The sequence below is a fragment of the Nothobranchius furzeri genome, chromosome 14, assembly GCF_043380555.1.
Source record: "Nothobranchius furzeri strain GRZ-AD chromosome 14, NfurGRZ-RIMD1, whole genome shotgun sequence".
Taxonomy (NCBI): Eukaryota; Metazoa; Chordata; class Actinopteri; order Cyprinodontiformes; family Nothobranchiidae; genus Nothobranchius; species Nothobranchius furzeri.
This window is the reverse complement of record NC_091754.1, coordinates 61,733,844-61,755,548: the sequence shown is the minus strand read 5'-3', so window position 1 is coordinate 61,755,548 and position 21,705 is coordinate 61,733,844. Positions and strand designations below refer to the sequence as shown.

At 42.5% G+C, this 21,705-nt stretch overlaps 1 protein-coding gene across 1 annotated transcript in view; it reads left to right on the top strand.

Moving 5' to 3' along the window:
* Positions 1-21,453, top strand: part of LOC107377152 (solute carrier family 12 member 3-like) — a 46,877-nt gene extending 25,424 nt beyond the window's left edge. Inside the window, exons 16-27 of the mRNA XM_054747566.2 lie at positions 3,260-3,359; positions 7,390-7,501; positions 9,850-9,984; positions 12,539-12,645; positions 12,831-12,913; positions 13,000-13,068; positions 15,376-15,480; positions 17,695-17,806; positions 20,223-20,309; positions 20,528-20,663; positions 20,793-20,860; positions 21,077-21,453. Of these exons, the coding sequence (XP_054603541.2) occupies positions 3,260-3,359; positions 7,390-7,501; positions 9,850-9,984; positions 12,539-12,645; positions 12,831-12,913; positions 13,000-13,068; positions 15,376-15,480; positions 17,695-17,806; positions 20,223-20,309; positions 20,528-20,663; positions 20,793-20,860; positions 21,077-21,215 (1,253 nt within the window). The 3' untranslated portion in view covers positions 21,216-21,453. The remainder of the gene's footprint in view (positions 1-3,259; positions 3,360-7,389; positions 7,502-9,849; positions 9,985-12,538; positions 12,646-12,830; positions 12,914-12,999; positions 13,069-15,375; positions 15,481-17,694; positions 17,807-20,222; positions 20,310-20,527; positions 20,664-20,792; positions 20,861-21,076) is intronic.
* Positions 21,454-21,705: the final 252 nt, after the last annotated feature.

The window sequence follows — 21,705 nt, the reverse complement described above, 5'->3', positions numbered from 1 at the left end:
CCTCTCAAAATCCCAATAATGGACATTAAACTATCCCAATCCCTGCTGATTTATCCACTCTCTCCTTGATGGCATCCATCTTTTGTGCCAATGAATGAATCTCGGCCAAAGTCCCAAGCTTACGATTCATCTCAACAATTATGTGAGTCTGTGAATTCACAGCGCGGTGCAAACCATCTCTGAGCTCCGGGATCAAGCCAATATTCCTCGACAGCTCGTTAATTTTCCGGTAAGCCGGGTAGCCTCCAAGGCCAATGAGCAGGAAACCCGACACCAACACCACGAATATCCACACGTCTTCAGAGTCCTCCACCGACAGCTGAGAAAGACAGATCAAGTTCCACTGTTTCCAGGAGTCCATGATGTGTCCAACTGGGTCTGTCCCGGCGGGGCATCCGGGAGCCCCTTCTCCCGTTCTCATCGTTCAAAAAATGTTATCCATCGCGTTGAGAAACCAACCGACGAGATCCATTTAAGTGAATTTCAGTTTCCAGAAAAATGCAGAAGCAGCCGTGCACCCAGCACACACAGACAGACAAAGGGCCTTGAGGATAAGATATGGAGGAGAGGAGAGGAAAAGCGTCTGCACCCACCAAGAGCCGGAGTTATTACGATCAACACTGGGAAAACCCACAAATAACAAGTCAAAACTTCCAGAATCCACACCGAACCGCTCGTTGGCAAGGGAACTGATGCTGTGCAGCTCTTCAGACAACAGATCTGACACCTAAGTGTTTATCAACAGAAACAGAACCACCCAAAAAGAACATCTCATTTAATGCAATGGAAACTAAAAACAAAACTGAGCCCATTGCTTATGTACACGTGACGCCACAGAAAAAACGTTTCAAACCAATATCAGCAAACATCAGTGTGGTAACGGTTAACGGTTCACCTTTCACACACGTTTTTAGCTCCACTATGAAGGCTTTTTTTATTTTTTACAGCGCTTTGTGGTCAGCGTCTCAAGGTTTGAACTTTGAGAAAGTTTAAACACGAGAGACAAGTGAAATCGGTATTGCATATCTGAAATAAGTGCATAAGTGCATAAGGTGTGTAGTGAGGAGTTTTTGCTGCAGTGCGCTGGGACGAGCACGTGTGGGGAGAGGAGTGCGCACTGAGCCACAGCTGGAGCGCATCAGTAATCTGCGCTCCTGCACAGAAGGAGGAGATGCTAATCTGCTTAAATGCTGGGAACAAAATTGTTGAGAAACAGAGTCAGGTGTGTTTTGGTGTGTGACCCAAAATGTAGCTGCGTATGCTAAACGTGTAAAAAAATAAAGTTGACTACTTTGTGGATTTTGCGTGTTATTTTTTGAACGTAACTCGTGCAATTAACCAATTCACTACCAGCCGTTTCCTGATCGCTAAAGGCCTTCGCTGCCAGCGTTTCTCACCATTTTTACTGTTTTTTTAAGAGTCACAGAACGTTGTGCGCTAGGATGACGTCGACACCAAAACAAAGAGGAGACTCACCTCTTACATCAGGAAGAATCCACACCTTTCGAGCGTTATCCGTTCTTTCATAATCCGTTGTCGAATTGTGATCGGCAGACGCTTTTCCGGTTCGCGCCTCACTTTTTTTACAGGAACGGCCCAAAACGATCTCCTAACACACGGATTTTCTGCGTCCTGATCACGTGACATGTGACATATGAGGATGAAGATCGGCTTCAGAGTTGAGATGTTTGTTCTCTCTGTGCGGGGGCTCGTCCGACGCCCAAACAGTAAAAAAAAAAAAGCAAATGATGACTAATCGTCATTGGCAGTGAACGGTTGGATTTAAAATGACGACTTTAGTCGTCAATGGCAGTGAATGAGTTAAGGACCACGGTGACAAGCACAGATCTGATCAACCTATCCACACAGAGTGAACAAAGAGCAATAATCAAATCGGTCTTACTTACGTCTACAATAGCACTCCAAAATTGTTCCTGCGCTCTGGAATTGCGCTGATGAAACGCTGCATCATCATGTCTCATATATCCAACTGTTCCACAACATTTCCACGCAGGTGCACATGTCTGAGGTGTGTATTTGCCGCCCTTGCTCTACATAAATACGTAATGGGCTGCATGGTGGCGCAGTTGTTAGCACTGTTGCCTCGCAGCACGAAGGTCGCAGGTTCGAAACTCGGCTGCGTCCTTTCTGCGTGGAGTTGCGTGTTCTCCCCATGCATGCGTGGGTTTTCTCCAGGTACTCTGGTTTCCCCCTCAGATCACAACATGCCCTATAGTTTAAAAAAAATTGTAAGTCGCTTTGGGTAAAAGCGTCTGCTAAGCACATAAACATAAACATAAATAAATGTTACGTCGGTTTACACCAAAGCAGCGGCCGCATTTATCAACGGAAAACCAACGTGAAGCTCTTCTTCAAAATACATGAACAAAAAGTATATAGACAATCTAGTGAGTTTCCCATCCCGATAACGAATCAACAGGCAAATTAACAAACAAGTCTCCCCACTTGTGTGTACACACATATGTCTTATATATAAGACATAAATGTTTTTGAAAATAATATGTATTTATAGTTGTGTTAAATTAAACTCAAAACAAAATCTAATAAAATACTTTTACTTTTGCTTGCAGCATGTCGACATGCATACATTTTGTCATCCACAAGGGGGTGCTGCAGCACCCTCAGCGCCCCTACTTCCCTTGAACTCCACAGACGAAAATATGATTGGCTCTGGGACCAGGAAGAATGAGGGGGGCGCCGTTTGTTAACAGAAAGGCTGTCACGACCCAGCTGTTTTTTTTTTTTTGAAAACAGAAAACCTGGCGTTCCCCCAGCCAGCTGAAAAGGAGGTCTTGGTATCGTAACCTTCCCTGCAAAGTGGCAGACACACGGGACTGTTTTGTGTTTATTATAATGTCCAATTCTTACATAGTTCACCTTTAAGGTTGAAAAAAGTATAAAATCATTTTTGTCATGCTTTATTTACAACTGCACAGTTCAATTAGCTGATTTGTAACGAATTATGTTTTATTTTTGAGGAAGAATATTTCAGTAGAAGGTGTTTATTAAAAAATATCCGTTTGAGTTACATATATTTCTAAGATCTCAGCCACTAGTGAATTACATTGCAGCCATGTTGTTTTGAACCTGCCCAATTTAAATTGGATTGCACCAATAAAAGATAAAGTTATAATGTTTGTCCCTCCATTGGTTCAGAACTGACACGCTGACCTGTTGGGTATTTGAAAATCAAACTTCTTGTTCTCAAAAAAACATAAAAATTGTTCTTTTCCCACAGAGGTAAACTGGGGTTCTTCAGTTCAAGCAGGAACGTACAACATGGCCCTGTCATATTCTGTCTCTCTGACTGGTGTGGAGGATCATGTCAAGAATTTCAGGTAAGCCATCTAAGATGTAGGGATGAGCCGGATACTCGTTTCAGACATCTCACACCCTAAGCGTCGGAAACAAACGCTTGGTCAGCCACCCTCCACGTCAGGCCCCAGACGCCAAAAGTGCCCTTTTTCGTTACTTATGTGCGAGAAGGGGTTTTTCCCTTTTGTAACTGCAGATCCCAATGCAGCGTAAAACTGACGTGATTAGAATCCGCTGATGCGGCACCGAACCAGCTCATTTAACCGCACCTAAACCTTAACGTTTCGCTATTTATAACCTTCCCCTCTCCCTCATCCTAACCTTAACCCTCTTGCTACCTAAAACGTTACTCTCACTGCGATCAAGCGTTTGTTTCCCCTGCATTCTGACTCTGACAGTCAGAGTCTGACTGTGAATTTTCGTATTTGCCGCCCAAGGGGAACGTTAGAACATACCATCTGGTGAGGGGGAGGTTACAAATACCCTCTGCTTTTAACCTCCACCGTGGTAGTTGAAACCTCCCCCTCTTATTGGCTCGGTCCAAACTCGACCAATCACGAGGCGGCTCTCGCCTTTCACTTCATAGAGCCGGCTTTTAGAGCGATCGACACATCACTAACGTGTTCGCTGGCAAGATGGTTAAGGTTAGGATAGGGGTGAGGGGAAGGTTAAATAAGAGGACAAGGTTAAGGTGAGGTACAATGAGCTTGTTTGGTGCCCTGGCTGCGGACATCCCATCGCGTCAGTGTAACGCTGCATTGGGATCTGCAGTCAAATAAGGGAAAAAACCCTTTTCGCACATAAGTAACGAAAAAGGGCACTTTTGGCGTCAGGGGTCTGACGTGGAGGGTGGCTGACCAAGCGTTTGTTTTTGACGCGCTGGGAGTGAGAATGTGTTGGTTTCAGACGAGTATCTTGTACGGATTAAGCATTTTTGACGAGTACGAGCATGAAACGAGTAAAACTCGTAAATATCTGTAATCATGCTGAAGGAAAACCCTCATTGGGTAACTGACCTTCTTCACGCTCTGTGATTGGCCAGTCAAATAGAGTGCCCGCCCCTCCCTACACACAAAACTCAGCAGCCTGGAACTCACATTTCAGTCCGTGTCCGGTCCATCCACGCACACACACACAGACAATAACGGATGTCTGTGCTTGCTTCACTGTTCACGTTTCTTCAGTACTCCCTATGTTTTCTTCAGTTTGCTTCTTTTTAAAGTCACTTTAAAGTCACTTTTTTCATGACATACGTGTTGCATTTGACAAGACAGAGCTGAAAACGGCTCGTGCTGCGTCAGTCACTGCCTCCGCTCCGGTCGGGTATTTTTTCCTCTCTCCTCTTCCTCAGGATTCACTCCCTCTTTCCTATTCACTCTCTCTCTTTCGTTACATTTTTAATCACAATAGTCTATTTTTTGCTCATTTTAAATATATCTTAATCATTTTCTAAATTCTTTTTTCTATTTTACATGTTTTGTTTTTGTGAAGCGCCCCGTGATTTTTATCTTGAGAGACGCTATAGTAAACATCTTTTCTTCTCTCTCTCTTAATTCATGCACTGAAATGTTAATGTTCTGATTTTATTGAAAAACTTGTTCTGTCATAGTTTCTTTACTATTGTGGTCAAAAACATTTAATATCAACTCTGAGGCTGCTCTGTAAATAGTTTTCAAATAAACAATACACATAACAACTCCTGATCAGACTTAAAATAATGTATTGATGTAAACCACACCCACTCCCGGTTAAACTACACCCACTTCCGGGTTAGGCCACGCCCACTCCGAGTACAGATACAGATAATTTAGATGGTCATACAGATACAGATAGTGGTGTACTCGCTCATCCCTACTAAGATGTTTTTTTTTTCAAAGCAAACTATTATAAAGGACAAATAAAATACAAAATCTAATGCACATATTAAATTAGCTGGTAGCAAGCTAGTCCCTTTATTAATGCCACATAGTGCATTATTATGGGCTTGACACATGGGAGGCGACAAACGACCACGATCAGCGAAATTTGTCGCTGTCGCTTTTATTATCTGACACACCGTCTACGTGTTCTGTCCCATGGCGAAATCGAAACTTCTGTTGTTTTGCTTGGCTGTGTCAGGTTGGAGGGAATTAAGGTTATTTAAGCGGTTCAGAGTTAATAAAGTGGTAGATATGATGTTTCACAAGGTGCTGCTAGAGTTATGTGAAATATTACTTCTGATTTTACTATAAAACATAATAATAATCAACTTCTCCATGTTTGCTCGGAGATGTCCGGCGCATCCTGTCTGCTCATTGGTCAGTGAATGAAACCTCTGTTGATTGGTCCTCGTCTGAGCGACAGCGATGACAAGTTAAAAATATTTCAACTTTCTGGGATCGCGTCGCTGGGTCGTCTGTGCACGACACGTGCACAAGCACAAAATTTCACACGCACGTTTTTCGCGTTTCGTTTAGTAGGAGGGATACCCGCGATTATCGCTTTGTCGCGCATGTCTCATTGAAAATGAATGGAGGAGAGGCGATGTCGCCTCCCATGTGTCGAGCCCATAAAGCATTAATACACTAATAAATAAAGCATTAACCACTGCTTAACAAATTAATCTTAATATTAAGTAATGCTTTACAGAGCACACCCCTACCCAGCCCCCCTGGCCATCTGTCCCAACCTTTAAGAAACAATGTGTGCTTATAACTCAATTTCTGCAAATATCCATCAAAATGTTGTTGAAAATGAATAAAATTATTTCCATTCGTTGAAAAATATTGGTGGCTTCGAAACATATAACAATAAAAGTTGGGTCTAAAATACATAAGTCTGTAGCGGACATTATGTTAGACACCATAATTTACATGAGCCTGCTCAGGGTGCTGCACCTTCCGATGAGGTCACTCCACATTTGTAAAAGTGATGTTAGCACGTAGACACTGTAGATTTTGGTAGGTCCGGACAAATGTGCAATTGTTGTCCTTGCATTTGTAGTCCTGTAGTAGAAACACAATTTTTTTTTTTGGGGGGGGGGGGGGGGGGTGTTTATATTGCCAGGGGAAATGTAAAATTAAAAATAATAATAGATAAACAGAAACCATGAGCAGCTCTGATTTTGATGAAATGGGGCAAAATTTACAAGAAGTTTATTAAACAAATAGCCCCAAATAGCCAATATGTAGGGCTTGCCTACATATGTATTTTGGGGTTTTAATTATGATCAGCAAGATTTGATGATTCCATATAACAATAGAATATCAACCTGACTGATCCTTGAATACTTTACCAGAAGAATTAGGATTCTTTGCTTATTCATGGACCATAAGTGCCCTTCATATTAATTCAGACAAAGTCAAGTTTATAAAAAGTAAGAAATTTATTTTCTAAACAAATTATAAGACATGACAACCATGAAAGAAGGAAGTGTGTTGGAGTGTGCGGTGTGATCATAGATGAGATGTTTATCAGAACCCTCGTATCTGGAAGAAACTGAGAACTGAGTGTGATTGATATTTGGTCTGCTATCTACTAGAAGTGATGGTTTGTAAAACGGCATCAGACGCAATCTGTCGCGCCTACGTAACCTTTACATGAAACCCCCGTTGTAGATCCGGAATGTCAGGAAGTCCGTGGACACCAAGGCACCAAAGTCTGTAGGAGAAACCGCAGCACCACTAGACCAGTCTCGGGTTGTCTCCAGGGCACAACATGTAGTTGTTTGCGTCTAAGGAAGGACTCTTAAGGACCCATTTGCTGTGCCAGCGTTAGCGTGCAACAGGTTCTGACGGCTTGTCAAAAGATGCGGTGGTTCAACGAGTTTTGCTTTGTGTTCGGGAAGTGACCTTAGTTTTATCAAGGTCCCCAGTCTTAGGGGAAATGCAAATGGTTTTATACGTGAGCTTTTACCATTTTGTGATACTGTGTACACTTGAGGTTAGATCAAAACAGTTTTGGAACATGTTTTTTTTTTGTTAACCATTTCCTGATATTTAAAACGCAGGGCACAAAAACCACTTTCTTTCTCATGACCTATTGACCCCATTTGTTGCATTCTCATTTTTTTAGGCCACAATGCCTTGTTCTGACTGGGCCTCCAAACCAACGGCCTGCACTGGTGGACTTTGTCGCCTGCTTCACTAAACAAATCAGCCTGATGATCTGCGGAGACATTTTATTAGTAAGAGTTCAATCACTGATTTTTCATTAGGGAAAACATAATTAAATGGCAAATGGTCTCTATTTGTATAGGGTCCTTTTAGTGTTCTACACCCCCCCAAGGGACTTCACAACACATTCATCCACTCATTTGCACACATTCACATCGGGAGACAGTGCAGAGAAGCTAACACAGGGGTAATGTGCTCCCTCCTTCTAGTGCAGAGTTTTGGACTAGCTGGAGCCGGTCAGTGGCAGCCTGACTCAGTCCAGAATACAACGCGTTACAATAGTCGAGGCGGGACATGAAAAAAAAACATGTAGTACAGTTTCCAAATGTGCTCTTGACAAGAGAGGCTTTATCTTGGTTAGCCATCCCAGATTTTAAATAAATACATAAACATAATGTCCCTCTTCTGGATAAATGTGGGACATTAAAACAGGTATAATCCACTGGTAATATTTCCAATAAAGTACTTGAGTCACCCACAGGAATACAAAGTCCAAATCCCACCAGCGGTACTAGGCAGGATGGAACAGAATCCAACAAACGTAAAGGAGCCACAAGGCGGTATGTGGGACCCGACAGCTAAGCTGTTTTGTACGTTCCTTCTGTGTTTCTATTCGTTGTACATTTATTGTTCTTTTCTTACACAGTTTAGTAAAAAACTGTTTTTTTACCTGACATGTTTGAACTAGTATCTCTAGCTATCATCAGAGATCGCCGGTGACGGTGGCGTTACTTCTTTTTTCCGCGGGCAGCAGAGGACGGTGTCGCCCTCTACTAGCCGCATCCTCCTTGCTGATGACACAATCTCATGCGTGATCCAATCTGTTCATGACTGTGTGCCCACGTCTCCTTTTTTCTATGGCTTCTTTGATCCATCTTTTGTATTTTTGTGGTTCGGCGTTTATGATACTTGTTCCGTCCCAGTCCATCATATGAGTTTCCCTTGTGCAGTGCTCTGTTCCAGCTGATTTCTTTATTGTGTTTTCTGCATCTTGTCTTTGACTTTTCCTCTCACACTCACTCTGATGTTCTATTCTTCCAGTGTTAAGTTGGCGTCCGGTTTCTCCAGTTTTATTGCAGTTTGCATGGTATTTTGTGTATGACTCCACATTTTTATCCTGCTTGTCCTTTGAGTGTACTAATCTTTTACTGAAACCTGATATTTTCTTTTTTCATTGTTGTAATTTTTTTTCTGATATGCCTTTGATACACAGAAAGGTTATTACTGGTTTGGGTTCTAGTCTTTCTATATTTCTGGTTCTTCTTGTTGGTTCGTTTTTCTTTTCTATTGTTGATCAGCAAGGAAGATGCGGGCAGTAGAGGGCGACACTGTCCTATCAATCAATCAATCAATCAATCAATCAATCAATCAATCAATCAATCAATCAATCAATCAATCAATCAATCAATCAATCAATCAGATTTTATTTATAAAGCTTTTTTCAAGCAAAGAGCTTTACAAAATGACCCCAAATTCCCATAACATTTTAAAAACATTAACAAACATATGCACACACACACACGCACATACGTGCACACACACACACACGCACACACATCAGTAAAAATTTATATTCAGCATACTCCAGATGAGCCAAGTATGGTAACGCAAGGAAACGCCATCAGAGGAGCCGTCTGCCCCGGCAGCATCAGGACTTCCACACTAAGTCAGGGCGCTCAGAGGAGGGGGAGCATAGACCCCCACCTCCACTTTAACCCTACCTATAGAGCGCCCAGGAAGCAACAGTCGACCACCGTCCCTGGGGCAGAGGGCCTTTGCTGCCCACAGATTAAAGGAAGGGATGCCATCAACACCAGTGATCTCTGATGATGGCTAGAGATACTAGCTGAAACATGTCAGGGGAAAATCTATATTTTTACTAAACTGTGTAAGAAAAGAACAAAAAACAGCACCCTCCACGTCCCCCCCCCACCCACCCCCACCCCCCCGACACCCCCGATGTCTCCACCAGCAGGTCTGAGACGGGATCTGCCGCAGTTTGATCAGTAGTGCCATACAGAAGCGAGATGAAACCCCAAAATCCTGCCAATCATTCAAAGTTTCTGATTTCTCCAAGACAGGGTTTTGGCGTAGCTCAAGTAGCATTTCACAGTCATAGGTTAATCAGCAGGGTTACTGTACTCACACAAGATACAAGCACAAACAAAAACATTAGAGAAAGCAGGGAGCAGACGGCGTGCCACATACACTGGCGTCACCTATTAACAGAATTTGTTTTATCCAGTAAGTAAAAATGTGATTTACGTTTCTTTTTGTGCATATTAACTCAGCAAATGTCTTTTTCACTGGATTTCTTCGTGTTTGAGGAGACAATACTGAGCTTATTGAACTTACTTAGGAGCCGGAGAGAAGATCACGGTCTCAGGATGGGACAGACATCTTGGTGAAGTGGATGAACAAGAGGAAGGTTCGATCATTTTACACTCCTTTTACCGCTGACAGCATCAGAGAAGGAGCTAAACACTTGTTACAGGTAGGACATGTTTCCTCTGCCAGGGTAGGGTGGGGTGTCTCTAGCTCTCTGGCCCAATCTCAGTACTCTCACTGTGGTCTTCAGCAAAGTACACTTGGAGAAAGTGCGCTGTAAGGCTTCGAGTTCGTAGTACACAGGTGTGCAAATAATTGCAGAATTGAGAGAGGGAACATTGCGTCATCAACCGCAACGCATGCTGGGATTCTGGTCGCTGTGATACTTTAAAAAAAACTTTATTAACAAAATTTCTAACGAACAACCAAACAATGATTTGAAATAAATGTACATGCATTGCTGCTTTCTCTGAAAGTTTCAGAGCATTAGCTAATCTTCCTAAAATTAACCACTTTCATTTGAAAATACATATTTTCAAAAAAGGCACTTGAGCCTTTTCTCCCGCAGCAATGGATTGTGGGTAATACGGGCGGACCAAGGGTTCATGAGCGGCGTGATCAACTTCCGCATTTGAGAATCGAGACACCCTACGTACTTGCGAGTATTGGGATTGGGCTTCTGTCTGCATTCACCAACAAAGCTAACATCAATTTTAAAAATAAACAGGTTAGAAGATTTAATTTCCATTGGAACCTGTAGTGTAACTGTATCAAATTGGGTATTTTTATGCAGATGTGAAAATAATTTTTGGGGATCATCTCATTTATATGCATGATGCATTCTGTAGCAATAGGAATTGCTTTTTTTACAGCTATGTGTTTCACCCGGGGGTTTTAGAGTGTAACACCAGTGAAAAAGAAGGAAGTGATGTCAGAGCCTGTGTAAAGCTTGTAAATGCTGTTGCTGCGAGTGAGTTTTAAAATAAAGATTCCCGGCAAGAGGGATAAAATTCAACAGATCATCTTGTGTCATTTGTAATGTGAACAAGAAGAAACAGTCATTCTCTTCCGCTTATCCGGAATCGGGTCGCAGGGGCAGCAGCCTACGCAGGAAGGCCTAGACTTCCTTCTCCCCTGCCACTTGGACCAGCTCCTCCAGGGGAATCCTAAGGCGTTCCCTGGCCAGCCGTAAGACACAGTCCCTCCAGTGTGTCCTGGGTCTACCTTTGGGTCTCCTCCTGGTTGGACATTCCTGGAAAACGTCACCAGGGAGGCGTCCAGGAGGCATCCTTACTAAATGATTGAGCCACCTCAGCAGGCTCCTCTCGATGTGGAGGAGCAGCAGGTCTACTCTGATCCCCTCCCGTATGACTGAGCCTCTCATCCTTATCTCTAAGGGAGAGCCCAGCCACCCTGCGGAGAAAACTCATTTCGGCCGCTTGTATTCGTGATCTTGTTCTTTCAGTCTCTACCCAAAGCTCGAGACCATAGGTGAGGGTAGGAACATAGACTGACTGGTAAATTGGGAGCTTTGCCTTCTGGCTCAGCTCTCTCTTCATTAGGACGTACCAGTTCATAGCCGCATCACTGCAGATGTAGATCCAATCTGCCTGTTGATCTCTCGATTCTCGTGAACAAGGTCCTGCCTCCTTCCCTTGAGGCGGGACCTCATCCCTGACCTGGAGAAGGTATTCTACCCTTTTCCGACTCAAGACCATGGTCTCAGATTTAGAGGAGCTGATTCTCATCCCAGCTGCTTCACACTCGGCTGGAACCACTCCGGCCAAAGCCGGAGATCACGTTCTGATGAAGCCAACAGGACCACATCCTTAGCCCGCTAGCACAGATCCTCACAACACCTTGGCTGCATCTAGAAATCATGTCCATAAAAGTTATGAACAAAATCTGTGACAAAGGGCACCCTTGGCAGTCCAACTCTCGAGCCTGACTTACTGCCGGCAATGCGGACCAAGCTCTGACACCGGTCCCTGATGGCCCATATCAGAGAGCCTGATAGCCCATATTTGTCCCCCAAGGGAAACGGTCGAATTCCTTCTCCAAATCCACAAAACACACGTAGAGTTGTTGGGCGAACTCCCACCCACCCTCCAGGACACCCTAAGGGTATAGAGCTGGTCAGTGATCCACAGCCAGGATGAAAACCACATTGCTTGTTAGGTTACCCCGGAGGCTCAGGAGTGCGATCCCCCTGTAGTTGGAAAACATTCTGCAGCCCCCCTTTTTCAATAGGGGCACCACCACCCCGGTCTGCCAGTCCAGGGGAACTGCCCCTAATGTCCATGTGATATTGCAGAGCTGCATCAACCAACACAGCCCTACAACATCTATTCCTGATGAAAATTTGTAAAACTCAATTTTCTATAGTTTTATCATTAACCATATAAACATATATAAACAGTTGTTGTTATTTCGTTGAACAACTGAAGCCATTATGGCCTGTTTGGAGGTTCTGTCCTGTTGGGGTGTCTAATCTGGAGTCTGTGCTCTACGAGGGTTGGACTCAGTGTCTGACCTACTCATGTGTTCAAGTTGCCCTATTTACAATACAATATATAACATTATGGACATTTTAACATTCAACATTAAAGTAAAGTTGGGGCATCAACCCTGATCAACAGATTGTTGTTGTATATCATCAATCGTGATGTTTAGACAATACCTCATTTGTTTGACCTGTTTGTTCTTCTCCACCTCTGTAGGCCACAGGTCTTGGCAAGCTGAAACCCAACACTCTGGTTTTGGGTTTCAAGTCCAACTGGAGGGAGAGCACTCCTGGAAGTATTGAAGACTACATCAAAACAATTTAGTAAGCAACTTAATATTATTGGTGCCTTTCCAAGAGAAAACAAACTAAATAGTTTATTGTTGGCTCTGTGGCAATGTAATCTAGAAATGGTCCATAATCCAGTACAACCAAAGACTAATTCTAGGAATCCTTTCAAATTCTAAGGTTGTTTTTGTTTTATTTTATTATTCTTTTCTTTTCTCCAGTGACACATTTGACTCTAACTACTGTTTGTGCATCCTGAGGATGATGGATGGTCTGGATATCTCTGATGATTTGGAATCTGAAGGTCTGATGCAGTGACATGTTTTTTCCTCTGTGCTTGTGGACATTCTTCCATGAAGCAAATCTGCTAATATGACGTTCATCCTACAGTAAACCAGGGCTTTGAGCCCGATGAGCCTGCAGAACATCATGACCAACAACCAAATGAGGATGAAGCTGGTGAGAACACACACATAGATTCCAACACTAATTCTAGCATTTCAAATGACGTGGAAATAAAATTAGAACAGATCGGCCCTCTCATTTCTAAAAAAGTTCCACTTTCAGACAGAATTATGTGTTGTGAAAATAGCTCGTCTAAGTAGGGTATTAACGACCTTCACACCTGGACATAAACGATTCATTGGTGTGTTCCAGATGTTTTTCTCGCAACATCTTTGGACATTACTGAACATGGTAAAAAAACACCAAAAACATGAACGCCAAGCACTGGAACACATGCAAGGAAACAGAACCTTTGTAAACATTTCAAGGCATTTTACAAATTGATTTGCAAATACCGTCCAAAACTTTTCACCGACAGTCTCAGCCATATGAGAATCTGGCTTTGGATATTTTCCATCACAAAATGCTGTGTACAGACTGTGTAACTGGAGTAGAAATCCCCATCCAGACAAACATTTACTGCATTTTATTGTCCAATAACCCTTAATAATTACAGGGGAGTACTTAGTTCAAATCTTTAGCTGAACAGTTCTTGTGCCAGCCGGTTTTATACAAAAGCTACTGAGACCAAACATTACCACACTGAACCCAATATGTTAACAATAATAACACTCTACACTAAAAGCATGTGACTAATTTGTTACACAGCTGGGTGTAACAAATAGACCTACGGGAGGAATTAATTGTCATGTTTCGTGTCCTTTTGGTCCCCAGCCCCCTCCAGTTCTCCCTCCAGGTTCCCCTCATGTGTCCCCTAATCTGTGCCCCCTTTGGTCCCCAGCTCCCTCCTGGTTTCCCTAATGCCCCCCCCCCCCCCCCCCCCCCCCCCCCAGCGTTTCTGTATCCTTTTGGCTCCCCAGCCCCTCCAGGTTTCCCCCCAGGTGTCCCTTCAGGTTTTCCTCATTTGTCCCCAAATCTTCTGTGCCTCTTTGGTCCCCAGCTTCCTCCACATCTCCCTCATGTTCCCCCTAGTCACTTCATACTTAGTTATCCCATCCCATTTAGTGTCATAGATTGCCTCTCTTTTGGTTCTGGTCTCTTTAGTTTCCCAAGTAGAAGATTTAGTGTTTCTTGTTTGTTCTGGTGTCAAGTTTCAGGTTTAGTAGTTCACTTATCTTTAGTTATCTGTATATTTATATTATCTGGTTAGTATTTCCCTTTGGTACAATGTGTTCCTCCCCCACTTATTTAATAAGTCTCTCCTGATCCCTTCAGCTCATACTCCCCACACACCTGCTACCTGTTTCCCTGATTGCTTCCCTCTGTGTATACAACCCTGACTTGTCTCTGAGGCCCTGTCCACACGTAGCCGGGGATCTGCCAAAACGTAGATATTTTTCTACGTTTTGGCCTGTCTTCCACACGAAAACGGATCTTTTTAAAAACTCCGGCCAAAGTGAAGATCTGCGTTTTCTCCGTTTTGGGTGTCTGCGTGTGCACAGACAAAACCGAAGTTTTAAGGTCCGCAACGTCACTTTCCGCGACAAAAAAATGCTGACATCACGTGTGCGACCTGTGTTTACACTAGCCGACAGCATGGATGCCCTCAGAGCTGCGCTCGCTTTATCAACTGTCCAAGCGCTTTCTGCTTGTTTGTTTTTGCAAGCGGAATTACTGCTCCTTGCAGAAGACCACAGACGAAGGACGAGGTTAAGAACGGGGGAAGTACTGCCGCCTACAGGTCTGGCATGTCCTTAACAACGTATTTATCCGGGTACGTGTGGACAGAGTTTGTTTTAAAACAAGGTGGTGTGGATGCAAGTTTTTGGAGGGGCAGATATTCGTTTTTAAAAAAACCCGGCTACGTGTGGACAGGGCCTCAGTGTGTGTCGTTCCATGGTCTTTGTCAGCGTTATTTTGTCCCCCTCTAGAAATTCTAGGTTCTTGCTCATAAATGAGCTTTTGTTTTTGTCATTCAGTGTTTTAGACTTTAGGTTTGGCTTCCTGCCCTTTTGGATTTTTTGCTCATCATCCTAATTAAATAATTTTTTATTCATGCAACCGCTCCTGCCTGAGTAGTTCTGGTGTTCTGCCTTTTGGGTCCAAACCTCCTGCTCTCAACGTGGCCTTAAACAAACATTTCAGTTCAGTGTTCCACTGATTCAATCTATACTCATGCGTTGAGTTCTTGGTAATGTTACTGGTGTAACAGAGTGATCCAGAGTGTCTAGGTGTGCAAATACCAGATTAAACAATTTTGGAGCAGATTAGCAGGGATTAGCAGGGTTTACTTGTTGGTACACTCACAAAGATCATAGGGGATTTATTCCTCTCATATTTGTTCTTTGCTGGTTTTTGTAGCCGATGACGTGTCTGATGAAGACAACAGTGATCAGATCAAGACGGTGTTTCAAAACAGCCAGGGGAAGAAAACTATCGATGTCTACTGGATTGCAGATGACGGAGGTGAGTTTAAATGATGCTAATTGGTACAAACGAATAGGAGGTATTAGATTTTGAATTTAGCAACCAGAAACAAAACAGGTGACCAGGGTTTACCACATTAATGGCCTGGCGTCCCTTTAAAACTCTGAGTACAGATGAGCAGTCCCAACTAGTGATGGTGTTACACCCCTCCAGTCCTAGGAATACCAAGAGGGGCAACACAAGTGTGGTGGGAGCAAACACGAGGACAATTAAAAGTTCAAAAGGAGTTTATTAAACTAAAAGTGTCTCTGGCAGGTGAAAACTGGTCCTTGAAATTAATAAAGCCAGAGGTCTGGTCTCTTAAAAGTATAACTAAAGCTCTGGGCAAGGCCCTACACTCGTATAATACCCTCCTTTGGGTATTTGTCCTCCTTTCGGTCCCGTGCAGCTCCGAACGTGGCCGGCGTCTCACGCTCTCCTGTTTTCTCTCTCTCTCTCTCCCTCTCTCTCTGGAAGCAGATGGTTCTCCTCCAGAAAAAGATCCCTGTGTTGTCTCTCGTCTCTTGTCTCTGTAATCCACTTATCGTGTCTCTGTAACTCGTTTCCACGATCTCCGGCTGCAACTCTCTTCCGGAACACCTCATACTTCACTTTCTCTGCGCTCTTCTGCTGAAGTCCGTGCTTCTTTTTCTGCGCCTCGGACTCCGCGCTCTGGATCCTTCTCGCTGAACTCCTCTTGCTCTGGACTCCCTTCTTCTGGACCCACTCCTGCGCTCCCTCTTCCTGAATCGCGTCTCGTCTTCCTTTGTAAGGCGTCCCTGATGAGTCCTGATTGTCCCCAGCTGGTGTCAGCGGGCCGGCAGAAGGGTGCGTCTCGGCGTGCCTCTCTCCATGGTGCTGATCAGCTGTCTCAGCGAGTCGGAGAGAGGAGCTGTCCATGGTGCAGTGCTTTAAAACGGAGCCCAGGAACGCAGGGGTCATAACAGATGGGTACCGAATTCGGTACTTTTTAAGGTACCGACCGAATTCCATAGTACCGACTGAGCACCGATTCACGTCGTTTCAAACGGTGCCTCGTTTCGGTACCCGTCCTTCATAACGAGAACTTGCCTAGACAGCTGCGCATGCGCAAGAGCGTTATGTCGTCGGTCGCTGCGAGCGAGTTGTAAACAGAGCAGCATGGTAGAAAGAACGCACGCTAACGCTTGGGTCCACTTCACTAAATGTGATGGGTAACTGGGTGATGATGAAACCAGCGACAACGATCTAAGTGAGACATCCTCACCTTAATCTGCTCCGCTAGGTAAATAAAATGTTTAAGATAACGTTAGCTTGATATGTTAGCTTCCGTTCCGCTAATGGTGCGTTCGTTTTCTCCTCCGAACTCCGAATTTCCAACTAGAAGAACATGAATGCGCTCTAAAGTTTGGCTTCACTTTACTAAATGTGACGGGTGATTGGGTGAAGATGAAACCAGCAACAACGATCTAAGTGTGAGGCATCATCGTTTTAATCTGCTCCAGCAGCTAAATGAACTGTTTAAGATAATGTTAGCTTGATTTGTTAGCTTCCATTGCCACCATTGTTGTCAGCAAATGGTGCGTTCGCTTTCTCCTCGGAATTTCTAACTTCCCAGTAGGAAAAATCAAATGAAAAAGAAGGGCAAAAGGAATGAAGATACACAGTAAATTTAAGTCACAGCAAAGATGTTTGCTTCAGTTTAATTATCAGCTTATAAAACTACAAGGACCATGTTAAAATACAAACAGTTGTATGTTATTTATTGTGATATTTATCAAATATGTTTATAAATTGAGAAAAATATATATTTGATTATAAAAGAGAATTAAAATATTAATCACCCAAAAGTATCGAAAATTGGTACCGTTAAGTACCGGTATCGATTCCTAGGTACCGGGAATTAGTACCGAATCGATTCAAATGTCAAACGTACCCATCCCTAGTCCCAACCATCAATAAAACGCTGCTGCTACAGATGGTGACGCATCAGCCACTGAAGAGAAGCAAAACGGTTTACCTCGCCTATTTAACACTGTAGTGGAAATGCAATAACCCAGAGCTGAAAGAAATGCTAATTATCTACATTAAATAAGTATGTTAGTAAAAAAGGTTTTACACTGAGGTGTTTTATTTATTTTTTCAGTCTTGCTTAATTTTGATTTAGTAAAAAATAATTCCTGTTTAAAAAAAAACATAACAAGTTAGCTTCTTTTTTTAATTGTCTCGTTGCAGGTCTGACGTTATTGGTGCCGTATCTGTTCACCAGGAGAAGACGCTGGCGAAGGTGTAAGGTCAGAGTTTTCATCGTGGGAGATGAACATAACATGGAAGAGGGACGCAATGAGTAGGTGTTTTATCTCCCCACTTACACTGTACAAATACAGTGGGTGTAGAACAAATCACCCACCTTAATTATGTTTCCTTTTCATCCTTAAAGGATGTGGATCACTGAAAAACCACTTTTTGATTATATTTCTGATTGTAATTTGTTTTTCATGTAGGCTGAACATGAAAATAGTCTCCTACACCTATCTCCTGCATCAGCTTCTGATAGAAAATAGATGGTGAAACTCTAGGATCTGAAAAGCTTGACAGATCTATGTCACACTGTAACTAAACATTCATGGACTCAGCCATCTTGACTCGCAACGGGGAAGGCTGTTGTTGGTTTAAAGGGACAATGTGTAGATTTTACCATTAATCTCTAGAAATATCTATCAAAATGTTGAAAATTAATGAAACGACGCCCAGTTGTTGAAAAATATTGGCAGCTTTATGACATATAGCCATAAAAATCAGGTCTAAAATACATGGGAGCGTGTCTAAGTCGCAGGGCGGCGCTATAATAGATGCCATGTTTCCTTCTACGGGACCCCTTGAAGACAAAACACATTTACTGATTTGTAACAAACAGTTACAAAACTTTGACTATTCCTAAATGTTTTACACATTTACCTCTTCACTTGCCACTGATGAAAGCGAGTCTGACGACTCGTTATTTTGATTAAGTTTGCACTCCCCAGGGCGTTTTGACCCTAATAAGCAGCCATTGGTAAGGTCGACTGGATGCATCACGTGTCTGCATATTAGAGATGGGAACATGTGCTGTTCAGCCAAAGTTTCATAATCAGTGAACATTTTTCCAAGTGACACATCCATCAGAGAGACCGGGTTTCCAGACCGTTTCAGTGGGAAGAAATCTTACCGCATGCGCCGTGGTTCTGCACTGCGCTGCAAACCTCTCTACAGATCTTCAGCCCACTGTCCACCGTGGGCGCTCCGAGCCGTGCTGAGCACAGTGTCCAGTATAAAGCTCTGATGTTCTGATGGGAATCATTTCTTGATTGATTTAGTTACCTCTGCGATGTGCATAATGATTAAAATGTCAGCTCATCTGTGTGCGCATCAGTGTGCGTCGCGGTAATTCTTTCAAAACAACCAACATCCTTGAGCTTATCCGTCAAAATAAACAGTCAAATGGAAATATCTGTAAGCTGCCATTTAACTGTTTTGCCTTCTTGTGAAGATTGTTGCAAAGAGAAACAATTAAACTTGATTAACCCCAGAGCCATGCGTACTAAGCTGTACTCCGTGACTGTAAATGAGGGGGAGACGATTTAATCGGATCCTTCTCTTTTCAACATGGTTTCATGTAAAGTTTCATTCAGTACAAACTTTAGTTACAACAATCTAACGAGACAGAGCCTGGATTTGTATTCTGAACAGTTTAAACATGTTTAAAACGGAGACATGCATGATGCGTCTGAAATCCGCACCTGCTCCGCTATTATGGAAATTAATCTAACAAGATGAGTAACATGAAATTATTTTAGGCACAGACAACATCCCCCACACTTCTGAAAATATTTCAGGGGAACACAATTTCTCACAACACCGGACCTCCCGGCTGACGTCACCCCTCCTCCCTGTGTGAATGGTGACAGCTTTAACAGAACTAGCTTGCTTCCTTCAGTACTGGTAGATTGATAAACAGTCATAATTATAAATGTTTTCTAAAGAGGTTGAGTAGCTTGTTTTAAGCTTCGTGTGGGTTAGGCTACACAGGTTGGAACTTGGTTATACAGTCAAACTCATGAGTGGGCCACCCTAGATGCAATACTTTCTCTGACCTGGGTGGCGCTAAAGAGTCGCATTTTTTCATCTTGATTTCAATGGATTTCACACACGGGGCCTTTAAATGAAAACAAACAAAATATATTTTACCAGCTTTCCTTATCAAATACAACACGTAACATCAAACAGAAAAATATTACAATTACAGTTCAGAAAAACTTACAAAAATGAAAACAATTAATTCGGAGATTAATAAAGATCACCCCTGAAATGTCCGTATTTTGTTGAACCACCTTTTACTTGTTTTACCAATACTTGATGCTGTTAATATTATTGTTTTTGCTATTTTAGCTCCTCTTTGTAAATAATTTTGAAATTGATAACTAATTAGGTGAGTCGTCACTATTGTGTAGGAAATCACAATTTTAGGTTAAGAAATTTTTTTTACTATGTTTCAATTTTCGGTTTTATTAAAATGTTCTAATTAAAGAGGCATTTGAATCATGAACGTTGGTTACAAATGTTATTAGTCACCATTCCAATAAATCTGAGAATATAATTTAGGCAATTCAATCTGGAATTTATTCTACTGTGATTAAACATTCTATTCATAATCTGCTAAAGAGGACTGGATTAGTGTTGAACACCTGAAGTTTGTAAGCTTATTTGTTTTTCTTTTCTTTTAGGATGATTGCTCTGCTGAAGAGGTTTCGCCTGGATGTTCATGACGTCATAGTTATGACAGACATAGACAAACGTCCTCATCCTAAAAGGTCACAGCAATTCTAATGTCCATTCACGTAAAACTATTTATAATTAACACATTAATGGTAGAATAAAGTGACATATCCAGAATCCACCACATGGGGGCACATTACCACTGCTGTAGACCTAAAGTTAATGTCACCTGCTTTTAAAAGCTGAATCTAATCTTTACTATTACGTGTCTAGATAACACAACAGTTATTTTTCCTTCGATGTTGCTTTGCAGTTTGAGCAGGTTTGAGGAGAATGTCGCCCCCTTCAGGCTGTTTGATGAGCAGCAGGAAGGCGTCTCCATGCAGGAACTGAGACAGAAAGCTCCTTGGAATATATCTGATAAAGAGTATGAAGCCTTCAAGCTAAAGGTTTGTGTTTGAACTAACGCGGTGTGGGATGACTCATTTTTTCTGTCAAATATTTGTGTATGAAAATATGTTGTACATGTCTCTTCTCTTTAATGCGGCTAAAGTCAGCTTATTTCCTTTTCTCTACAGTCTGAAAGTAAAGTGAGGCTGAACGAAATCATCCGAAAGAATTCCCAACATACTGCTCTAGTTCTTGTGTGAGTACTTGTTCAGTAATGATCCGAGATTTAGAGGCACTCAGCCGTAGCGTCCAGTCTACAAGAAACAGAAAACTTTCATTTTACCCAGAAATGTACTTTTTAAATATGAAAAGTGATGAAAGACCAATACTCAATGACTTGCTTTGTCATTAGATGTTATCTGTTGTTGTTATATTCAATAATGATGATGTGAATATTATTTTTATCCCCCAGGAGCCTTCCGGTTCCACAAAGTGACTGTCCCAGTGCTCTGTACATGGCCTGGCTGGACACCCTGACCTGTGGCCTCCACTGTCCTGCGGTATTAATACGAGGAAACCAACAGAACGTCCTCACGTTCTACTGCCAGTAGATGATCTTTAGAAAGGTGGAGGGGACTACATAAGTTAAAACACTGAATTTAAAGGTTATTAGGAATGGTGGAGAGATGGGATAATCCAAACAAAGGCTGTGAATTTAATACAAGCTGTTAACAAGAGTAAAATAAGCGACCACGTACTTGTGCCGCTGTCAAAATGTTTATTTTTGAAATGATGCATTTTCGTCTTCCATGTTAACGCATCTCCATTTTCCAAAATCTGACAGGAGAAACGGGAAAGAAAATGCATTAGCATAAATACAAAGTGATTACAGATTGGGGTTATTTAATCCTGGTCTCTGCATGTTTTAACTCCAAAACACCCACACCCTTCGCTTACTGATCGACCTCTTCAGCATGCCCTCGGTTTTTCAGAAGCCTATTAATCACTGGTTGGGAATCATAGAAGGGACATATAGAAACATGGCCGCAGTGGCCCTTGAGGACCAGGATTGAGGACAAAGTCCTGCTCAGGAGATTTCTT